This window comes from Argopecten irradians, chromosome 3 (assembly GCF_041381155.1).
Source record: "Argopecten irradians isolate NY chromosome 3, Ai_NY, whole genome shotgun sequence".
In the NCBI taxonomy this organism is placed as follows: domain Eukaryota; kingdom Metazoa; phylum Mollusca; class Bivalvia; order Pectinida; family Pectinidae; genus Argopecten; species Argopecten irradians.
In genome coordinates this window covers 40,065,813-40,089,379 of record NC_091136.1, presented here as the reverse complement: position 1 = coordinate 40,089,379, position 23,567 = coordinate 40,065,813, and the positions used below count along the sequence as shown (strand labels likewise).

Sequence of the window (23,567 nt, the reverse complement as noted above, 5' to 3'; positions counted from 1 at the left end):
AATAAATACAATTGGGAGACAGCTAGAATTTTGAACATTGATTATGAGTAGTATGCATTTCATATCTTAGCTTCTAAGTACACAATATCCCATCTTAGTTGGAATAAAAACAGCTAGCAGACCAAGACTATGTTACATTTACCTTGTTGTGAATTCAGGAACTAAAGTGAGCTCCTAGCTGCAATAATAATGGGTGGTCTTAGTGTTAAGCATTGTCTTATTACTGGACAATATTGTCTTTTGTATGATGTGATACAGATACAGTTTGACACTTTTGAATGACATCTTGCAAAGCTTAACATTTTGTTTTATGTCCATTGTTGAACAATATTGATATGTGACTTACTGATTGACAGATTGAAGACACCTTCGCCCAGGCTGGTGTGGGAGAGGATGGCGAGCCACGCCCATTATCTGCTCTGGAGAAATTTCGAATGAATGCAAAGAAAGCTCTGCTGGCATGGACAGGAAATGCTATTACTAAGTAAGTCATGAAGTCGCAGTAAGATATTTTTAGGGAACTAAGGGGTTTTTTACCAACAGACCTGATTTGTCATTAAATTACCTCATCAGTTAAAAGAATAAAAAAAGTAAACAAATAATTGCACAATGCTCATAAGATACGAAGTGAAGAAGATTTTAGGTAAATGTTTGATGAAGAACCAAGAACTTTATTGGTGTGAGGAGAAGAAAAATGGTTTCAAAAGTTGACAGAAAAAAATAACTTTCATATTGATTTGTTTGCAGACGTTATGGTATTGAGATCACTAACTTTGGAAAGAGTTGGCGAGATGGCTTGGCGTTTAACGCTATCATACACACAATTCGTCCTGACCTGGTCGACTTCGAGCAAGTCCGACAACAGAATGCACGTGTCAACCTTGAGCAGGCTTTCTCAACAGCAGAGAACTCCCTAGGGATTCCTCGCCTTCTGGATCCTGAAGGTAATTGCTCTGATTCATTTTTCAACATGATGAAAATATTGTTGCGATGTATCATGAAATGTCATGATCTGACAATTTTGACCATAAAGAAGGGACAATTAAATGGTAAGAAGTAATATTCATCCATTTAACCTTGGAGGTTATAGCTATAGTGACTGTTCTTTGGCTAAAATTCCAAATGTTTATAAAAAAAAATTTGGATAAGTTTGGTCAGGAAACAAAGACTTCAAAATAAGCAGGATCTATATGGCATTGAGATAATGTCATTCAGCTGTATTATAAGTTCATCCTGAAAATATTTTCCCCACTCTTTCATCAGATTGACATATTTTAATGTAATGTTTACATTACAGATGTGGATGTGGAGAAACCTGATGAGAAATCCATCATGACCTACGTAGCTCAGTTCCTGAAGGCCTACCCAGAGGCTGGAGAAGATCCCGCGGTAAGTGATTAGGACAGAAGAATTATCTATATTATTACTCTATAGGGCATGTAGAGTATTCACATTCTACAAGTTTCCATGGTTATGAGGAACTATAGCACACACTCAGTTATATATCTTTTGGTGATATTTTCTTTACTGAATTATTTCTTTGTTAATTAACTTGGAATGTTAGTTATTAATGAAAGTTTGATAATGCTAGAACTTGCTCATAGTGAAATTTCTTGTCTGCGTGGAATCTGGATTATTCCCCTCTTTTTTGCAGCTTGCCAAGAGGAAGAAGAACCCTGCCGAGCAGGAGTTAGCAGATTTCAATGACCTGATGATGTGGCTGAATACAGAGGCTGACGAAGTACTACAGATAGTCGACCAACCGGTAACTGACCGCCAACAAGAATACATGGTAAGTCCAGTATTATTGTCGACTGACCATTGACTCAAGAACAACAACAATTCATACTAGGTTTTATCTGTTATTGATATTTTTTGTGCAACTTAAGCTGGGCACTTCAGTAAGGTAGCACAGTAGATGAGACAAGTTTCTGCTATCACAATGAGACAAAGCCATTTACATGCACTTAACCTATGCATACAAGGGAGGCCATCCCTATATGATCATAGCTGATAGAATGGAGAACAAGATACAATCAAACATGATCGGGGTGCCTAATCAAATGATTTAAATCCTGAAAAATGTCTGACAAAATACAGGTACTCATACAGGAGAGATGCTTTAAACTTCTTGCTGATTATATCCGTGCACAGAACACTTTTTCACATACAGGACATCCTGTCCTCACACGACCTTAAATGTTGATAAGATATATATTTTACTATACAAACAAAGAAACAGAAAATTAAATGTTTACAATGTAGATGACTAGAGGTCTATTGTATACAGAAACAGGGCTAGGTATATACGTAATGGGTTAATTTATAGATTTAAATTATAATAATATCAATATATGACACAAACAGGGTAAAGAGGGTGTCGCCTTTCTAAACGACATTAATGGGGAGTTATAATGTTTCGGCTGATGACAGACATTTTGATTTACAGCATATTTTTACAGCGTACGACTGTTTAAACAGAAGATATTTATTACATACTAACTTTGTACTGTCTGTGTAAAGCATGTTTGTTTAGACACAGAAATATGGGGCGTCCTTAGATACATTTACTATAGATCCACATAGAATGTTAGGCTCAGCAGAGTAACCGCCATGTCAGGAAATTAAGGTGTTGGCTTGCAGAATTTTGGATAATTTACTGTGAAATTCTGGAATTTGAACTTTTATTCCGACATTTTAACAGATATTTGAAAGTTTGAACAGATAATCTGAAATTAATTAGAATATTTAATCACTGTGCATTCGCTTGAATACCATGCCAGGTGTAATCTATAAGTCACACAATATTGGTAGAAATAATTAATTTTCCTTTGTCTACAGGATTACCTGGCCTTTAAGACTGAGGTAGACAGACGAGAGAAAACTTTCAAAAAGTTAGAGGACAAAGCCAAGTCCAAGTCCCTGCAGAGGTTGACACCGGAGCAGTGGAAGGAATTGGATACACGTTGGAACCAGGTTTATAGACAGACCCGGATGTGGCTATGGAAACTGGACGCCAGTCTTCCAGGGAGACTCGGAAAGTTTGGAGACTGGCTTAACCAGGCTGAGGAAATCATGGAGTCGTCACCAGAGGAGCTGGAAGGCCACGAAGATATGGCCAATCAGCTCGCTAAACTTGTTGGGGATCACAAGGTTAGTTTATGTAAACAGACAGTGTTTTTCCTGGGTATTTTGGGAAATTGCCACCTGGTGAAAATTGGGAAATTATGTGCGATAAAAGTAGGAAATGAAAAAATTGAACGGTGTTTATGGAAATTTTGGAAAAGGTAGAATAGACAATTATGCTTCTCTAAGAATCAAGGGTAAGAATGGTTACTAAAATATGACGTTCAGACTTGGGATTTCCTGAATTTTTTAGTTTTGTTGCACAAAATACGCGTCAACTCACTGATTTGGGAAATTTAGACATAGATTTGGGAAAAAATAGCAAGAAATACAATTGGGAATGGGGCCTTATTTCGGCCCCAAATATATAGGCAGGAAAAACACTGACAGATTTCCAGGGAAGGAGCCTAAAAGTCTCTATAAGTGATATTGAGTTTTGTAAAACAAGTTAAAGGTAACATTTGAGGCCCTTAGGATGTTTGACCTTCTCTGATTTCCAGTATGTCTTATATACAGATTGTCCAGTAATTAGCGTATAGCATTTAAAAGTCCTGCTCTTGTCTTAGAGACTTTCTTTTCTTTTCCAGGAGTTCTTTAAAGAACTTGAACCCTACAAACAGTTTTTCGCTCAAGTAAAGAAATCTGGACGTTACGACGGTGAATATTTACCCGGACCACAGCTAGATAATCTAGCACAGAGGCTGGCAGTACTCTCAAAGGAAGCGCCGACACGGGAAAAGAAGTTAGAGTTTGAGGAATTCTACCACAGAATTCTAGCTCTACGAGAACCAACAGAAGCTCGGTTACAACATTGGACCGCCAAACTAGGCAGACAGAGAGAAGTGGAGAAATTACTTAATGACTACCAGGTAAGTTATGATTAATACTAATTTCACCATTTAATTGCTTAATTAGGTACATAAAAATTTAGCAGGTTTTAGCATGCTGGAAAAAATAGATATTTGTATTATAGATATATGATGTATACAACTGGCATTGCAAACTTCAAATAAATTACAGTACATGTATATTAGTGTTAGAATAACCTTCAACTTATATTCATTCTTTTGTGAAACATTTATCCCTAGTTTTGTGCTTGTGGTTATTATCTATTTTCATCTTGTAGGATTTCGTTGTTGCTGGACATCTATTACGTCATTATGACCAAACTTATGAGGAACTGAAAAAACGAGCAGACGGCTACAAGAAAGTAGCAGGTACATTGTGTATTTAATGAACTTTCTCAGTAGAATTTTATGTTGCCATCTTACAAAGTCTTCTAGCAAGTATAAGGTCTTCTAGTAACATACTTTCAAGTATATGCCAATATATATCGTCTGACTTCTCTGTTATTATCCCCTGCCCAACGAAGTTGGCGGGGGATATACAAATGGGTCCGTCCGTCCGTCCGTCCGTACGTACGAATGGTTTCCGGAGCATAACTCTAAAACCAGTAGAGATATTTCCACGAAACGTCATACACACATTGGTCTTATGATCTAGAAGTGCCTTTTGCTATTTTTAGGTTTTCATTTTTTGCATTTTTTCCGTAACCATGGAAACATTGCTGAAAATATCATATTTTTGTACCAGGTTCGTTCCGGAGCATAACTCTAAAACCAGAAGAGATATTTCCACGAAACTTCATAGACACATTGGTCTCATGGTCTAGTAGTGCCTTTTGCTATTTTAAGGTTTTCACTTTTTTTACTTTTTTCTGTAACCATGGAAACATTGCTGAAAATGGCAGATTTTTGTGTAAGAATCGTTTCCGGAGCACAACTCTAAAACCAGCAGAGATATTTCCATGAAACTTCATAGACACATTTTATGTAGGACTTCTAATTTTGTATTATGCTTTACTTTTTATTTAATATGCATGCAGTAAAACTCAGATATATCAAACTCAATTACTATGAACATTCACTTAATTCCTATGTAACTCGACGCTGTTTAAAACAAATAAAAAATCGCACTGTTAGCTGCTGAACTTAGTTAAAGCTAAGATCAATTCTGGTATTTTTCAAAGAAGCAAATGTTTTCAAAGTTGGTTAAATAAATATGTTTTGTATATATTCTTCAATTGCAGTTGGGTTTTAAAATACTTTCCCTATACTCTTACTAGCATATAAAATTAATGCATTAATTGATTTAGCTCTCCATTGGCGGGGGATCTGAATGACTATGTCCTTGTTCACTTTGAGGACATTTTCTTGCTTGGGCTTACATTTATAAAATAGCGATGATTAACTTTCAAGATTATATTATCCTATTTTCACTGTATTTTTCTGCTATCTACATGCATATTTTGCACATATAATTTGGACAAAATTTTATTAATCAATTCATGTTGAGTTAAATAATAAAAGAATATTCTGTTTTAATTTTAAAGAACCAGATGAAAAGAGTCGTGTGACTAAAATAATGGAGGATGAATCTGCAGCCTGGAAGGAGGACGCACCACTAGTCAAAAGATCGGAGAACATTCTGGAGGAGACTGTAGAACAGTGGAAACGATTTACAGTGTGTGTAGACATTTTAACTCCCTGGGTCGCCGAGGGTGAAGACAAAATGGCGCGAGGTACAACGGATGAGAAACAACAGTTTTTCAGCGAGCTTCCACAGTATGAAGAAAAACAAAATGTGTTGATGGAGTGTGGACAATACTTAAAGGAGAATTGTACTGAACCAGTGGCCGCAGAGGTACAACAAACGATGGACGAACTAACGCAAAAATTTGTGGGTTTATCTGATGGATTTACAACATTCCAAAATGTAGAAGTAATAGGGAAAGCCCGCTCATCATACTCAGAAGGTGTCGACAGGATTTCTGACTGGCTCAGAAACGCAGAGGAGCTTCTTGGTCTTGAAGTTCCTTGTGTACATTCCGCACTCAAAGATTACCTACAGGACATTGACGTAAGTATTCCTTATCTAATTAAAACTGTGTTCTATGTAAACTATTTTATTGAATATTGACAATGAGTAATGATCAAATCAATATAGGATGTTTAGCTTTAATCTTGATGATGAATCTTAAATATAGTAGTATTCAAAGAATCAAAATTGAAATAAAGTTTTTAATTATCTATTCACATCCTTTTGGAAAGAAAAAATCTTTTAAAATATATCAGAGTATCATTTCTGTTTTCCCCCACAGCTTGTGAATGGTCAGATAGCAGATATGGAAAATGATTTCAAGATTACCACAAAGACCGCTCAGTCATTGGTGAAGGACAGCTCACAGGATGTTGTCAACGAAATGTTACACACGCTCAACATTCAGAAGGAAGTGATTGTCAGAGTGAGAAAAGAAATTCCAGAAAAACTTAAATATCTCAAAGCCGTGCTTCCAAATGTAGAATCGTTAGAGACTGGAATTTCTGATTTAAATTCTTGGCTGGACCAAGGGGAGGCAGTTCTCGCTACTCACAAGATGGAGGGTAGCCCTCAAGCTACAGAGGCTCGTCTGGAAAAACACAAGGTACGCAACATCTAAAGATATTCTTTGATAAGTACCGTATACTATCTTTTTCCATAAAAATTCTGAAAAAATAAGATTTTCTTTAGTTCTTTGAAAAAATAAAATTTTCTTCAGTTTATTGAAAAAAATAAAATTTTTAAGTTGGTGAAAAAGGAAGACTGTGATGAGAAACTGAAATATTAGTTTGTTTTGTTAAGAAATTGTCTTTAATTACGGTGTAAATTTGTCTTCATAAAAGAAAATTTTCATTTTGTATTTGTGTTTGTTGTAGGCGTTTTTCTCAGAAGTGACATACCAGAAATCCATCATGGAAAGTAAAAATAAAGTACACCAAAAGGTGACCTCAACGAAACCAAAACTAGACAATGTCAACTTTAACCCGGTGGACAAACCCATGGACGAAACTAATCAACGATTTCAGGTCAGTTTTAGTCAACTTCAAAAAAATCTATTAACTTTCTGGAAATTGTTTATAATATTGACATTGGTGACATTGCAACTTTTGAGTTTGAGAACTGATGAGGATATTGAGAATGTTATGGAGAATTACAGGGTGAGAAAAGGTTTCAAAAACATTGAAACTATTTGAGAAATTAAGAATATTGTCACATGTTTTATTGTTCTGAAATGTTACTTAATCATAGTTGTATAAAATTATTACCTGTTTATTTGTAACTACAATTAACAAGGTAATAAAGATATATGCTTTCATTTGATGTTATAGGCATGTATCACTGCTGCCAAAGATTGGGAGAAGAGACTTGAGAACCAGTCCCGACAATGGCGGGTACTACAGCAGAAACAAGAGGCGGTGGATGCATGGCTCGCCCAGGCCGAAGCTGTACTTAATGATGGTGCTGACGACCCAGATAGTCTCATAAGGAAACACAAGAAATTCTTTAACCGTGTCGACAACAGACTACTCGACGAATACATGGGTAGCGGTAATGATATTCTGACTCAGCTAGACTCCAGGGAGCAGAGTGATCTCAAACACACTATGGAAACAACACAAGAACGTTGGAAGGTGAGTTAGGGTCGTAAAATATTTACAATAACTTCTTTTCTATTGTCATATCTTTTGATGTGTAACAACATGAAAAATTCCCTCAAAGTAATTTGTGAAATGTTCTTGGGATTTGTCTTGATAAATAATTACTACAATTGATGAAATTGAAAAATAACTTTTCTTTATCTTGATTATTTGAGAATCAGATAACTAAGAAAATCGCCTCTGGTTCAATTCTTAGCTGAGGTAGAGGTTTATATTCAATTACAATAATCATGTATTATTATATATAAGTACGTTCAATATTGATATACAATGTGTCTGATGTACAACTTTCATTACCTAAGTATACAATATGAATGTTGTATCTTTCAGGCAATTATGAGCCAGGCACCCATCAGACTGACCATGCTGGAGTTTTTGGTTCCTGAGGAAATCTATGTCCAGTGTCTGGACTCCGCCGAGCAGACGCTCACACAGGAACGCAAATCTTTACAGAAGAACGAGAATGTCAAGGAAGTTCTACGGAAACACAGGGTAAGGGGAGATAACTCGAAGGAAAAAACAGGTTATAGGGATGGTTAGTAACTCAAGGGAAAGCCTGTTTGTATGACCAAAAACGTTCCTAGATAAAAAATATGAACTTTTAAATTATTAATAGTATACAACAGAGGGAGATTAAAAGATAAGGGAAGGGGAAGCAACTCAAAGGAAAACCTGTTAAAATGCTTAACAAAATAGTATTTTAGTAACAGTTTTATCGGGTATTATACACTTGGCCTGAAATTCTCTGTCTTCAGAACATAATCTTGTAAGATATCCATTAGCATATCCCTGTACAGTTAAATAAAGTTAAGTTAAGTAATGTTGTTGAAGAGTCTGTTGAAAAGTTGAAAATAGACATTTTGTGTACCCTCGACCTGTATGACTATGTCTATAATTCCAGCAACTGTTTGTTGAGGGAGAGTTTACACAGACCTGTACACAATGTCTAGAGAAGATGCAGAAGTTAGCGACGGATGTGGTCAAGCTTGACCGCCGTGAAACGTCCCTACAGGACCGATATGATGACCATGCTGCTCGCTGGGCTCGGCTCAATCAGGCCCTGGAATCGACTCACCTTGATCTGAAACAGCTTCCAGAAAGATGGAAAGACTACAATCAAAAGTAGGTCTAATATAGAATTCTCCTTTATCTTCCAACAAATTTAAACTTGGTACAAATTTATTTTTTGACAGTCAATTGTTTGGAAACAGCATTATTTTTAGTTTACTTTTTGAGCATTTAAAAATTCTCTTATTTTTCTTTAAACAAACGAGTATTTAAGATTCTGTTTCTCATGGCTTGTTTTCCTTTTAGACTTGAGGACTTTCATACATCTGTAGCAGTGGTCGAAGATTTGATGGAACAACTCCAGAATGAAAACCTGACAAGTGAAGAATACAAAGACTTACAAAATAAATTCCAGGTATGATCCATATATTGTACTGGAAAACTATTATCATCAACACATAAGTGAACGAAATAACTACTAAAAGAGATGTAAAGATTGAAACGTAAAGTATTTCTTTAGTCCAACATACCGGCTATATCATTGTAAGCATAATATACCATTATATTTGTTACAGAAAGCGTTACGAAACATGCGTAAATTTGAAGATGATGCTTCCTGGTTACAAGAAAACCTTGAGGAGTTACTGAAGGATTCACCTGATGCTGATAATAGTGCCGAACAGAGGCGTCTCCGGGAACTTCTGGCTCGTTTCCAGGGGCTACAGCCCAAGCTTCAGCCCATGGGAGACAAATCAGCCATCTTCTCAAAGGCCTATGATTTCCGTGACGGAATCGACAAGCGAGCTAACTGGCTAGAGGAGACCCAGAAACTGGTGATGGATCAGCCGTTTATCGATGGACTGGAAGACGCCAGAGCCTATCTACATGAACACGAGGTAGGAATACTAGCAACACCACCCTTCTTCTGTAGTAGCTTTAACAAGCTTTTCTGGCATAGAGTTGTGATATAAAAATATCAGTAATTAGTAATGTAGAGTTTTTAAAAAGAAATGATTTGATTTTTTTAGTCACTTGCCTGAATTTTGGATAAATCTGTGGTGTTCTGTCATATCTGAAAACAGAGTTAGCTGCTCTAGATAATATCCTAACCTCATAGAAAAAATTAAAAAAGAATTATTCACATATTACTATTTGGAAACGAGAGGGATAACTCTGTATTGCATAAAGACGGAACGACACATACTTTACATGTTAATCTATTATAGGAATGATTATTGAACTGATTATTGAACACTTTCAATAGACATTAGCTTTCTGTAAAGTAAGACACACCTTTTTGTTTACACTGAGATTGCATGATGTTTTAGTCGTGTATTATTTGATTACCTTAAGCTGATTTTGAACAAAATAAAGCAAAATGGGTTTTTTCATAGTAAATTTTTGTAGGTTTTAGTCCATATATAGAGTTTTGATTATAAAGTTTGCCTGCTTTTTAGTCACAACTGATTGGAAACTTTTTTTAGAAAGGCTTATCAGCTAGTTTGTATTGGTGTTGGCAGATCATAAATGAATGAAAACGATTGAAAGAATAATATTGGAATAGATAAGCCAGTCATAATGGTTTTGGAGAAACTGCCAACCTTTTACGCACCACCTTTATAGGGAGTCTCTCTTTTTCCACATTCCTTAAAACTAGGTAATGTGCACAGTTCTAGTTTTCATGTTAGAATGAAAAGTTTTTTTCTGAATTTTTTTTTTTTTATTGAAAACTTTTAACGATATTCCTACATTTTATTTGAACAGGGAAATGTAAATATACACGAATGTGGTGATCGTATTATAACGCTGCCTTTCTGTTCAACTTTTACTTTTCTCTTAACCATATTATTATTTCATCACAATACATGGTTTGGTTCCTCCTGTAGAAATTTTAGTTTGGGTTCAACAAAGTTGCTTTATAAATGAAATCTTTCCACCATTTTTCAGAATTATCTCAGGTGTTTTTCTTCATTTCAGTAATATTTCCTTTTTTCAGAAAAATAAAAAATAATTATCTAACCAATGTCTTCAAGCTAAATATGGTTGATGTAGTTTTTCCGATATTAAATGATATTAATTCCATGGCTATTTAGCTGCATTCAGGAATTGGTTTAAGAACTTAGCTCCAAGGCTTTATTTGATAACCTTAGCTTCTACTGCAGGGCTTTGGAATGGAACTGAATGTTATTCTTTAAAACCAAAAGCAATGACAATTTATAACCAATAGGGTTAGAATCAGAGGACCAGACCTTGATTTTGTGTGACCTTTTTTTCCCCTCCTGAGACCTATTTTTCTCTCCTGCTAGTAAGGTGATTTCTGTGTACATGTAGTTTGGAATTTCTAGATGTTGTGTAGCCTATTGTGCTTGGCTTTGTATTAGAAGTATAATAAAATGCACAGAGTTCTCCAAAAATTTCTATCATGATATTGTTGATATATAATTTTCTGGTACTGTGCACATTATCTTTTAAACAATAAAAATACTTCCAAATATACTTGGAATTTTAAAGTAAAAGTTTGTATAAACATAGCATTATTAATCATAAAAGGAATAGTGTTATTTGTATGGAAATATTTTATAGTCAATTCTTCAATAAGAAATCAATTAGAAAAGATATCAAACTTATGAAAAAAGGGAAAAGAAATCAATTAGAAAAGATATCAAGATTATGAAGAAAGGAAAGCAAAAACAATGGAAAAAAAAGAGATTTTTTTTTTTTTAAAACATCCAATCAATAACTAGAACAAAAAAGATGATGAAATAAACAAAAATAGCAGCAACAAATTTTATTGATGTTGTTTTTGCATGAATGTATAAATGTTGTTGTGAATTGATAATGTATTGTATAAAAGGATATTGATTTTTGCACAAAAATTGAAAGTTCTGTATGTTATCTGCCTGTAATTTTATACCAGAGGTGTTTCTGTAACCAATATGACCTGACTGACGTTTGTAGGGGGAGGGAAAGAAAGAGAATCCTTATTGGTAGGGGAGGTCATGGGTTTTAGGGTGTGGTAGAAGTAAAGAGGAGTGAGGTGCTATAGTGATAGAAGTAGGGGAGCAGTGCTATGTTCGGGTTTGGTGAATTTTAATGTAAATATGGTTGATAATTTGAAATTACTTGATATCTTAGATCAATTTGAGATTGATATGAAATTTTAGACTTTTATTTCATTCATTAGTTATAATTCTGCTACTGATGGTAATGACATCAAAGATGGTTGTATGACCTTTCAGTTGGAAAAGCTTAAAGTGAATAGTCGGGCAAAGAAAACCAGCCTAAATGCGTTCATTGGCCTTCCAAAAGTTCTCACATATTAATACGACGGTCAAGTTCTGCTTAGTTTCCCAGTTCTGACCATTAAAGTAAAGAAAAGTTGAAAGCATTGAAAGCGAGGCTGCGTGGAAATGTAACCACGGACATAGTGAGCCGGGAGGACGTTTTAGAATTTCCATACTTTAAATTAATTTCTTCGTACGCAGACAGATTTTGACGAGAGATTTTATTTTTCCATTTCATGAGAAATTATACTGGATACATCCACACCATTTGTACCGACTTTAGCCATCCTTGCCCGACTGTTCACTTTAAATGAGCTGATTTTACATACAATTTTAACAAACAAAAAAAACACCTTTAATATTTTAAAACTAGGATGTTATAGATAAAAAGAAACCTTCCTTTCCCCCCTATGTAGTAGTAATTTGTGGAGGGGTAGTGTGGGTATATTAGTACTATACCTAAATGATCAATAGTTCTGAATTTATTTCCTGATCATCTGGAGAATAACAACATTAATATACACAGAAAGAGGATCTTTTATTTTGATATTTAATCAATACTGTGAGTCACAGTATAGAAAAAAAACTTCTAAAATTTACTAACAGATGGTATAATCACAATCCATATGTTATAGTATATCAGATGTCATTCTAATTAAATCTGAGGATTTTCTATATATCATTGATATCAACATTATCAGTTCACTAATTAATAACAAGTAACTGTTTATTTATAATGCATTAACAAGATAAAACAAAATCATATGACATAACGCATATCTATTATAAAATAATTATAACACTTATTTATCATGCTAACCCTCAAATTTTGAGATTATAACAACATCTTGATTAAATGCTGTAGATAAACCTAGAATCAATATATTTGCATATATAATAGTGATCAGTGTAAACTCTTATGTCATTTGTTTTCTATTTCACCAGAATATTATGACCAAACTCGAGTCGGAACGACCAAACATCATGGCCGATATTGAGGCTGGTAAACGACTACAGAAAGAGCGTAACGCGCCCAGCTTTGTAAACAAGACTGTCACCGACCTGGACAGGAAGTGGAAAGATACAAACGAACTTGCCAAAGCGAAACACACTAAACTAAAGGTAACATTTCTCTATCTCTCTCTTCAATACTTGTATGTTACCATATAAATTGAATAATCTTAGATACAGGAAAAACTGAATTACTTTTACCCAGCAAAGCTCCATACTAATTAGTCAAACTGAAGGCATTTGTAATGCTTAATCTGTTTTGTTAATAAAGGGAAATGGTCTTTATACACAGGTCATGTTGTCTATTTGTCATCCCATGAGAGTGGTCCTATTAAGCAGGTGGTCATTGTATATAGGTGGTCCCTAAGGCAGGTTTTACTGTATATTTCTGTATCCCTGTCAGTGGAATGTTTAATTTTCCAGGTACTGCTGTGTAGTTATTTGTATACTATCCCCCAGTTGGCTAGTCTCAAACCTTGTTTGTTTTAATAAGTGTTAAGATAGGTCTACAGAAAAGTGAACAATCGGATAAGTTTGACTACTGAAGCTGTACTCACCAAGGTGATAATGGGATTGTTGTGTCCATGTGTAACAGCTGATTTCATGTATAGACCCATCTAGCTTACTTCTTTTTTATAAACAAATAACAAAGATAAATAAAGCTTATCTGAAGAACAATATTGTTGAAAATTAGTAATATGAAAAATGCAAAGAATAAAATATTTGTTAATTTATTAGCTGTAACATAAATAAAAAATTCAAAAATAAACATAAAAATATGTCTGTTTTAAACCTAATTAAAAAAAACAATCAATATCTTATGATTAAATTGCTGAAATAATAAAAGGAGGAAAAATCTGTATGCTAACAAGGCTTTTGGGTATATATGAACTACACTGTGTATTATTATTGTGTAGTGCACTATACAGTAAATAATTGTAAGGTTTCTGTAAAGCTAACAAGTCATTTACACTTTTATCCATATGGAATTCACTTATCATGAACAAGACTTGGAGGTATAGAATCAATGGGATTTGTGAACTGGCTAGAAGATAAACATGGCTATATGTGTGTAGGTATGATAATCAGTATATTGATGCTGAGATAGAACCAGACCACTGCTGGCCTCGGATACAGAGGCTGCAGTCTAATGTCTTATATCCCAACTTGTGTATTGTAGCTTATGTTGTTTACATCAGCTGGTGGTTGTGGGAGTCTAAAGGTTCTACATTTAGCAATATATTCTGGAGGTTTTAACTTTTGACTATAATACTTATCAGAATGGACAGAAATTATTCCCAGAATATCATAGTTATGAAGGAATATAGATGAAAACCGGTTTAAAAATTTAACATGGATGCCATTTAGTGTTGCTTGTATGGAAAAGGAAAGTAAGAATGACCTTGACAGATATAGATGTTAGTATTGTCTTATCTGGCATATGGAATGGATTCTACAGTTATAGAGGAACTATTATCTGTAGCAGAAGGTAGGTTTGTTGTTTATAAGTTGCTTTTTCTGCTGTCAAAATTGAAGGAAATAAACAGCATGTTCATTTGAATGAAGTTTGTGCTTTACGTTCTGCAAATTAAATCACATTAAGGTTTATTTTAAAAGTCATTGAACGAAAATTTATGGACAGTTACTCAAAACTATGCTTTAAGTTATCTTGTTTTGTTTTTAATTGACAGAGAATTGATGAAAACTAAATACTTATCTAATGACATTTTGTGACATTAATATTGATGCTATTGATGTAAAGTGAAGAAGGACAGCTCCATCATAGTAATCCCTTACTGGATCAACCTTGACCTTTATTAACACCTTGTTCACCTTATGACCCTCTAACTGGCCTTGACCTGTTTAAACATCTCTTGTTTAACTTCACTAAAATAAACCCTAGGTTTGGCCTTGACCTCTATAAATCCCTTTGTAACCTTGGTCAGTAGATCTATATGATTACCTTGACTGGTATCAAAACCTCAATTTGACCTTGACCTATTTTAACCATCCTGAATGACTTAATTATTCTATAAATTATGTCCTTTAGGAGAAAGTTCGTGACTGGGAGCAGTATGAGAACCAGAAGGGACAGATGATCCAGTATCTAAAGAAAGCCGAGGCTGAACTGGAGAAACCACCCGCCACCACCGGACAGGAACTCGCTCAGAAGGACCTCAACTCAAAGAAGGTGTGTAACTTACAACTGTGTGAATAGTAGCTAGTTAAGCTTGTTACAAATTTGATTAAAATGGTTGTGTTATGTTTATTCAACTTCATAATGTGTCAAAATTTATCAATATATTTGACCGCTCTTGAATGTCTTTGTCTTCTCGGATGTTTCAGTGAAAGATGAGCTTATATGATTGACACTTTTTTGTAGGAACTTAAGAATGCCCTGAGTAGACTAAAAGGAAATATCTCGGAGATGCAGAAACTAAACGCTGCCCTGAGTGAGAGTGCCAGTCGCGAGAGACGAGGCCCACTGAAAGGGGAGCTAACTGATATTGACAAACGACTAGAGAATGTCTCTGTAAGACTAAACGCCAAACTTGCAGACCTTGAAGCAACGATTGCCAAATGGACAGAATACTACAAACGTCTGAACCACTTCTGTGATTGGCTGAATGAAAAGGAGGCTAAGCTCAATGAAGTGTATGAAAATAAATCTGATGCACCAGAGGAACAACTTAGTAAATCTAAGGTAAGAAACTCCTTTAGTGTTTAGATCAGGTAAGAGTTAGCTCCCTTGTTTTTTTAGATAGAAAGATAAATAGTTCCTTTAGGGATGTATAAGTTACCTAAATTCTGAAAATCTTGTCATTATAACATTGTTGTTAGCATTTCTGGATATACCATATTAATGTTTCTATCTATTGGCTGATTTATTATCCAACAGCTCTATGACTAAAAATTCAACTTGACCATTCAAATCATTCTTGGAATGTTTAATTAATTTACAAATATTTGTAACAGGCCTGTATATATAAAAAGAGAGTAGAGAAATATTTGAGTAAAGAAAGTACACAATCACCTAAGCACATCATTTGACATGTAATAATGAATTTGCACTTACAGGCGATTGCTTCCGAAGTATATGAGAATCACATCACCTTGGAAACACTGGAAAAGGATGCTAAAGGAATGTCCCAGAACTTCCGATCACGGGAGACTGCTGCCCTCAGGACCAAATTGGCCAGTATCAGACGTCAATGGGAGAGCCTGTGTTCCCGGGCCCAGGACCGAAGCTCTGCCCTGACCGGAAGTGTCGCCCACTGGCAGACACACCAGAACCTATCTCAGCGCCTCATGCCCTGGATTGTAAAGGCGGAAAAGTACTGTGCCACAGAACTCCCTAAATGTTCGTCTCTGGATGAGGCTCGTGACCTGCATGAACTTCATCAGGTAAGTATTTACAATTAGCTACATTTAGCAAATGTATCAACTTTAAGCAGATTTGGTTATTATATATCACGAACAGGTTTATCATTACTAAGAGGTGCCTTGTGGCATTCAAGTTTCATGATTTATGGGTAAGTGTTACGAAATTCTGTAAATTCAAATTAGCTTCATTTCTCAGCCCTACCTCAAAGCTGTATATTTGTTCTTTAAATCTGCTCTAAAATTAAAGGATTTTATAACATCGATCTCCTGAAAGGGACATGTAGATTCTTGTCTTTTATATGCATATTTATTTTTCCCTATGTCCAGTCGTTTTTGCGGGAGTGTGAGGAGCAGTTCCCAGTGTTTGAGAAGATGAACACTGAGGCTGGTTATCTCATGGATCAACCTAATATGGCCAAAGACATGGAGGCACTCCAGAAACGCTGGAACGACATCATCAGCAACTCCGAGCAACGCAGCCATAAAGTGGACAAGATGCATGGTGCATGGACTGCATATGACCAGGAACTCAACAACTTCGACGAAACTCTTGAAAAATTACAATCACGCCTTGCACAGGAACCCAATGTCTCTACAACAGATGTTCAAGTTCTAGAGCATGAACTTGCCATTTGTAAGGTATGAGAATTTGAACAAGAACATTTAAGTATAAGTATAAAAAAAAAGAAAATAATGTAATAGCAATAAAAATTACTTGCAGATAAAGAATCTAAAATATATTTGGATGAAGTAAGTTTTAAATTGCTTGAAAAATGAATTTATTTTCGTTGAAATTTTAACAGACTCTACAGGAAGAGATTCGAGGCCAGCAGCCACATCTGACTGCGCTACAGCGACAGTTTGAGCAGGTAAAACAGCATGCCACACCCGACGGTGTCAAATCTCTGAAATCAAAACACGATGCTGTGAAGTCTGCGTATGACAAGATCTCTGAAGATGCCAGTGAGAGACAGGCCATGTTGAATGCTGCCCTACGTCACAGACAAGACTTCTACAGTCAGCTAGGAGACTTTGAAAAATGGCTGAAGAGGACACAGAGAAAACTGGACACTGGAAATGAAATTTACTCAGATGAGGTTGCCGAGATGCAGTCTAAACTTAAGGTTTGTTTTTCAGCACTTTTAAGAGTTAACATTTTCTGCAGGGACAACATTCTGCTGTCATATTAGCATATTATACAGAACAAAGGAAAAGCTATAAAGTTGACTACAGAAATGATTAAGATTTACTATGATGTGCACCATGCTTTGTACATGTTTTATCTTTAAGTAAAAATGGCTGAAATTTTATAAGTAATATTTGAATGTGTCTACAACACCTACCATTATCTCTATCTGTTATGATTAACAAATGATTACTGAGAGGTCCTGTTTTATGAAATGAAGGTGACAATATTAAACACATTCATGGTACTTATAATGCCTGTTTTTACTACGTACAGGCTTTGAAGGGCGAGTCTGACGGCCAGGAAGCGACCTTTACAGCCCTTTCTCAGGAGTTCAAGGACCTTATGAAAGGCTGTAACGAGGATGAGGCGGCCATCCTGAGTGACCGATTTGACCACCTGATAGCAGGATATACCAAAGTGGAGGACCTGATTAAGAACCGAGAGGAACTCTGTGACAACTGGGCAAGTTACGCCACTGACCACAAGGACACACAGAATCGCCTAAAAGTCCTTCAGGCCAAGTTAGCTTCCCCTGATATCACAGAGGAGGAAGTGACAAAGATTAACAAAGAGGTTGAAGGACTCAGACGTAGTATGGGCCCCTGGGCACAGAAGGCAGAGAAGCTTGATGATCTCATGGCCGCATCTCAGATGACTATCAAAGACCGGGCCACACAGAGGACGCTGCACTTCGGCACAGAGGTACAGGCGATTGAGAGCATGTGTGGAAATGTGTCGACAAATGCCAAACAAAAGGAGGATCACCTAGGTGAACTGACTCAGCTGTGGGAGGACTTCACGGACAAAAAGGAAGGACTTGTCGACAAACTACACGCCCTTGCACAGAAGATAGAGGGAGCCACTGTGGAGAACTCTAGTCTCCAGGGCATCAAGGATCTTGTGAGGGAAATCGAGGTATGTACAACATGGTGGGATTAAAGGAATTTTATTGTGATTATTATTTGAAAGAAAGTTTTAGTCACTGTAAGATAAAGTTAGTTGCATGGTCAAAAGCATTAATTCCTTTTTTAGATGTAATCTTTTGTCAAAATTTATTTTATTAGAGGAAAGAATATACAGTAATATAATATTGATATTCCTCATACAGAATACCTTCTCTCACAATTGATAAGTTATTATTCAAATAAGGAGAACTTATGGGAACCGTGCCATCCTGGTTTTAATTTTCAAACATTTGTTTACACAGGATGCAAGGGACGACTTGTTCACTTACAACCCTGAGTATGAACAGCTCCGTGAACTGGGGCGACAGATCATGCAGGCGGACATCAGTAAGGGTGCCCCTGTACAGGCAAACCTATCCGAGGTGAACATGGCATGGGACCAGATTCAGGCATTACTCGGCCAAAAACATCAAGCTTTCTCTGGAGCAGCCAACCTGTGGCAGCAGTACAACGACGCCAAACAGGGTGTGGCCCGTGTAATGGAGGATGTGGAGCCAGTCACGTCCCAGGACATCATGTTTGCCACCCAGGCAGAGGTTAAAAAGTCTCTGGATCAACACAAGGTAAGAAAAGAAGTTATTGTTCCCAAGTATTTGTAAAGAATCGAAAAATGATTATTATATGAAGTGTAAAATATATTGGCTCAGTAGATGTCCAATGCATTTGCCATATATGTGTGAATGAAAATGATGCAAGTTGAACTCAGTTATATATAGGAGTCTTTATAGACACTACTAGATGTATGATAATTATCATATTTTCCGCTTGTTTACAGAATGCTGAGTTTGAACTACATGCTAACCAGTCCCAGTTGGATCAGATGAACAATCGTGGTCTACAGCTACTAGAAGAGTTAAAGAATGTACCAAACTTCAATGTGGCTGTCCTCGAACAGGATATGGACCAAATCAATCATAAATGGGAGACCGCCAACTCGGTAAATAAATCTTATCAAGTTGTTGATGAATTCACAGTACATAAATTGTACAAATGTACAGTAAGGTTAATTAAGGTTTATAAGAAAACAGGTTTTATTTATTCTTTAGCCATAGGCAAAATTCTTTTGAATGACACACTTTTACTAGGTAATTGTACCTGTTGCAATATATCTTAGAAATTATATCAAATGTGATAAGCCTTTTTGCTGTTGATAAAATTTTGTTCATTTTGGATCTTTTGGCCTTAATCATTGACCTTGACCTTTATACAGGATGTTGAGAATCACAAAGAGAACCTGGAAGCACAGCTTGTTTGCTGGGAACAGGTACAGACTGGTAAAGAGGAGGTTGAATCCTGGGTCAACACCATGGTTACCAAACTTGACGACAGTCTCAAACATTTTGACGATGCTGTCAGCGTGGAGTCATGTCTAATGAAATACAAGGTACAGTAAATACTAATTTCAAAATTAAGCAAATTAAGGTTATCTTGCTGTGTTTGTTCCGATAACCACTCTGTATTGAGTTTGCCTTGTCATAATACAGATTATGATTGCATTAAAATTTAATGATTCAAATGTCTTTGTGATACTTAGAAATTAGAGAGTAAACTTGTCATTTATTTGCTTTTCAGGAGGAGGCTCCATATTTCCAAGAAGTTTTTGCTGAGCTTCAGCAGAAGGTTCAGGATCTGACAGAACTAAACAAAGATCATGAAATTCCAGAACTTGTGGCCCAACAAGAGGCCATAGAAGACCAGATTGAAAAGGCAACAAATATGGCCAACAAACTGGAGAACATCATGTCCAACTTCTCTGATGAACGAGGCACTCTCGAGAAGGAGGTAGAAAAAGAGGTCAGATTTGTAAACAAGATCAAAGACAAGCTTGCCAAATGTGACGATGTTTCTGGGACTGATGAGGACCTTGTCAAAAGGCTACAGACTTGCAGGGTAAGACTACAGAAGGCAGTGTATACATGATCATTAGGGACTCTGTTGTAATTGGGGTTGGGGTAGGGGGGTCAGGGGTGGGGAGAACATGCTGAGCTATATATTGAATGGTCAGATGTTCTTTCTTTGTTCATGTCAATTTTGTTACTGAGGAAACAGAGAATATTTACAGGTTAAATCTTATATGGTACTGTTCGAATACAATGTTCTTTGTCATGAAGACAACTATTCCTAAGGATTAGTGATGACATGCTAACATTGTTATTTAATTGATAAATTAAAGGAGTTACAAGCCGAGATGGACAGTCACAGGAAAAACATCAAAGATCTACAGGAGAAATCAAATGCTCTCCAGGCCAAATACCCTTCAGCAGAAACTAGCAATCTTGCCAAAGATGCCATTGTGCTCACCAAAAAGTTTGAAGCTTCCCGTAACCGTGCCGACAAGATTGAGGACACACTTGAAAGTTCGCTGGAACAACACTGCCAAGACGCCCAGCTGCAGCAGCAGCGCTGGCTCACAGCTGCCAAAGAGAAGGTGGCATGGTGCGGTGACATAGCTGGGGACCGGTACAGTGTCGAGGCCAAACTCGGTACTATCAAGGTAAGGTTGGATCTCTACTGGTCTGGTACTTGTTTTGGTCATTATGGCGAGTTATCAAGACTGATGGATTGATTTTGTGAGTCCCATATATTATATTTCATTATCACAGCCCAAGAATAAAATGCTTTGAGTTTATTCATGATTATCAAAATAAGGTTCTAATTAGTTTGAAAGAATAACTAATTTCTCGCTTTTCTTTGATGTGTGATTGTTTGAAATAGGAACTTATGGCCAATGCCAAAGAAGGAGAGAAGAAAAAAGCTCTGGCAGCCTCCAAGATTGATATGGCCAGGAATGTCCTTCCTAAGGAGAAACAAGCTGAGCTGGATAAACAGAAGAAAGCAGCAGAGAAAGACTGGGCTGACTTAGTCAAGCAAATGGACAGCACACAGTATGTGGTTACAGTTTTCTGATATTATCAGATTATTTTGACAATGATAAATGTCAAAACAGAAATTGAAAAGATAAATGGACATTTTCAGTGTTTTAAAGATATGCATGAGTTATGTATTTTAATCAGTACATATTGTATTTTACTATAAAACTAATTGTTATAGGTATTAAGGTGTAAAGTGACATTGTCTTTTTCTTCCTTACAGACATAAATTGGAGAGTTCCATAGACCAGTGGTTACAGTATGATAATAAGTATGAAGGCCTGTCACAGTGGCTGAAGGCTACAGAGGCCAAAGTCCGCAACGAGGCTAGCCTCAAACCTGACTTACAGAACAAGATGGACCAATTAGACCTCTTCAATGTAAGATTCAAACTCTCTGATGAATATGATATTGTTTGCTTCTCGTTATAAATAAAAGTTAAAAATCTGATGTTATATATATTGTAAAGTCTAGAAGAAATTAGAATGAAATATATGGAATTTGAGCTCAATTAGGGATATTAATTTACTTCATTGTTTCAGGAAATGGACCAGGAAGTCTTGTCCCATCGTCCACAGTTTGAAGCATTGAAGGATTCCGCCCAGGAAATCTCGCGCTCAACTGGAGACGGAAGAACAGCATCCTATGCTGGACAGCTCTACTCCAGATATCAGTCACTCTCTGCCTCCCTCAAGGTAACTAACACACTGACTGTCTTCATGATAAAGCACAGCATTATCTTAACTTGAACCTGATTCATCAAAAATGTTTCCTGAAATAACAAAAAAAAAGTAAAGTTTAAACCAAATGTTCAAGACAAAATAATGTTGTCTGCATCCTGAACAATAGTACTTGTAGTCTCCTATTCACTGATATCACTTTGTTAACATTGAACATACATTTTCACACTCGTCTTTATAATTTTTAATTCTCTTCGTAGGAACAAGTAGAGAAGTGCGAGGAGAATGTGGATGACCACAATAGTTACCTACAGAGACACAAGGCTTGTGTGGACTGGCTTAAGTCAGCCAAGGAAAATCTCGAGGAGTGTACTAATCTGGCGGACGATCCGCAATCTCTACAGGCCAAGATTGAAACAGTCGAGGTAAGTATAGAGCAGCAAAAAAAAAATGTTATGGCTATGGAGCAAGATTATTAATCAATTTACAGATTTTAGAAAGACATGTTAAAGCTTAAAATATGATATGTTAGCCGATTGTATCACTACCTTTAAAACTGTTGATAAAAAGAAAACTTCTGAAGGGAAAACATATAGATGATTAATGATACATATTGAAATGTTTTTAACATTTTGCTCAGTATATTCTGAAAAATTCATGGAAAACATTTACACATGTATGCATGGTTCCAGTACTGGACAAGTTTGACTGCACTGTTTCTATAGGAATTCTCTGGTTTGGAATTCTTGCTACCAATACTACAAACTTGCATGAACAATAACTTATTGAATACTCAAATATGTTTATATGAAAAGCTTAATTTGTATGGCTTCTATCTGTGTTATGCATTTGCTCTGTGTCCACAGTTCCTGTCCATATTAATTTCTGTAAGTTTGACTCGTGAGCTCGGATGATACTGGCTTTAAAGATCACTTGAATGTTGATATAGAAATAACAATATGGCATGTGGTTGATGTGTAATTTTCAGGAACTCCTTGAAAACAAAGAACAAGGACTTGGCAAATTTAACTCGGCTTTAGAATCTGGAGAGAAACTCTACCCGAACACTTCAAATGATGGTCGTGAGGGAATCCGTCGTGAGCTTCGATCTCTTCGTGAGATGTGGGAATCTTTCAACGACGGTCTTATCGATACTCAGCGCCAGCTAGAAAGTAGCCGCATGCAGTGGTCAACCTTTGATGATAATTACGACCAACTGTCCAAGTGGGTGACGGACATGGAGGGTCAGATTGAGGATGACCGGGAGCTTTGCAACTCCCTCCAGGAGAAGAAAGCCATGCTGCAGCATTACCGGGTATATTAAAGACTTGTTTGACCTGCTAACAACACCATCAGCAGTTGACCAGAGCTTTTTCTTTTTGGATTGGTTTGGTTTTCAAACTTGATTGAGAGAAAAAAAAGCTTTTTGTTTTTAACTGACTAACTTTGTGTTTGTTTGCATGTCAAATCAAGGCTTTTAATATCATCATGTAATGCTGTCATGGTTTCCTG

At 36.2% G+C, this 23,567-nt stretch overlaps 1 protein-coding gene across 15 annotated transcripts in view; it reads left to right on the top strand.

Moving 5' to 3' along the window:
* The window catches only part of LOC138318562 (muscle-specific protein 300 kDa-like), a 197,561-nt gene that overhangs the window by 45,512 nt on the left and 128,482 nt on the right, over positions 1–23,567 (top strand). For all 15 annotated transcript variants that reach the window (XM_069261040.1, XM_069261038.1, XM_069261045.1 and 12 more), the window contains 32 exons: positions 357–484; positions 748–944; positions 1,298–1,389; positions 1,655–1,792; positions 2,842–3,153; positions 3,714–3,995; positions 4,253–4,343; positions 5,519–6,045; positions 6,287–6,610; positions 6,882–7,031; positions 7,335–7,637; positions 7,995–8,156; positions 8,566–8,786; positions 8,979–9,087; positions 9,248–9,568; positions 12,902–13,078; positions 15,018–15,158; positions 15,351–15,671; positions 16,046–16,372; positions 16,679–16,990; positions 17,155–17,475; positions 17,814–18,455; positions 18,748–19,068; positions 19,281–19,442; positions 19,716–19,889; positions 20,078–20,395; positions 20,679–20,999; positions 21,221–21,390; positions 21,599–21,755; positions 21,918–22,070; positions 22,316–22,480; positions 23,044–23,370. In XM_069261040.1, the coding sequence (XP_069117141.1) occupies positions 357–484; positions 748–944; positions 1,298–1,389; positions 1,655–1,792; positions 2,842–3,153; positions 3,714–3,995; positions 4,253–4,343; positions 5,519–6,045; positions 6,287–6,610; positions 6,882–7,031; positions 7,335–7,637; positions 7,995–8,156; positions 8,566–8,786; positions 8,979–9,087; positions 9,248–9,568; positions 12,902–13,078; positions 15,018–15,158; positions 15,351–15,671; positions 16,046–16,372; positions 16,679–16,990; positions 17,155–17,475; positions 17,814–18,455; positions 18,748–19,068; positions 19,281–19,442; positions 19,716–19,889; positions 20,078–20,395; positions 20,679–20,999; positions 21,221–21,390; positions 21,599–21,755; positions 21,918–22,070; positions 22,316–22,480; positions 23,044–23,370 (7,866 nt within the window). The remainder of the gene's footprint in view (positions 1–356; positions 485–747; positions 945–1,297; positions 1,390–1,654; positions 1,793–2,841; positions 3,154–3,713; positions 3,996–4,252; positions 4,344–5,518; positions 6,046–6,286; positions 6,611–6,881; positions 7,032–7,334; positions 7,638–7,994; positions 8,157–8,565; positions 8,787–8,978; positions 9,088–9,247; positions 9,569–12,901; positions 13,079–15,017; positions 15,159–15,350; positions 15,672–16,045; positions 16,373–16,678; positions 16,991–17,154; positions 17,476–17,813; positions 18,456–18,747; positions 19,069–19,280; positions 19,443–19,715; positions 19,890–20,077; positions 20,396–20,678; positions 21,000–21,220; positions 21,391–21,598; positions 21,756–21,917; positions 22,071–22,315; positions 22,481–23,043; positions 23,371–23,567) is intronic.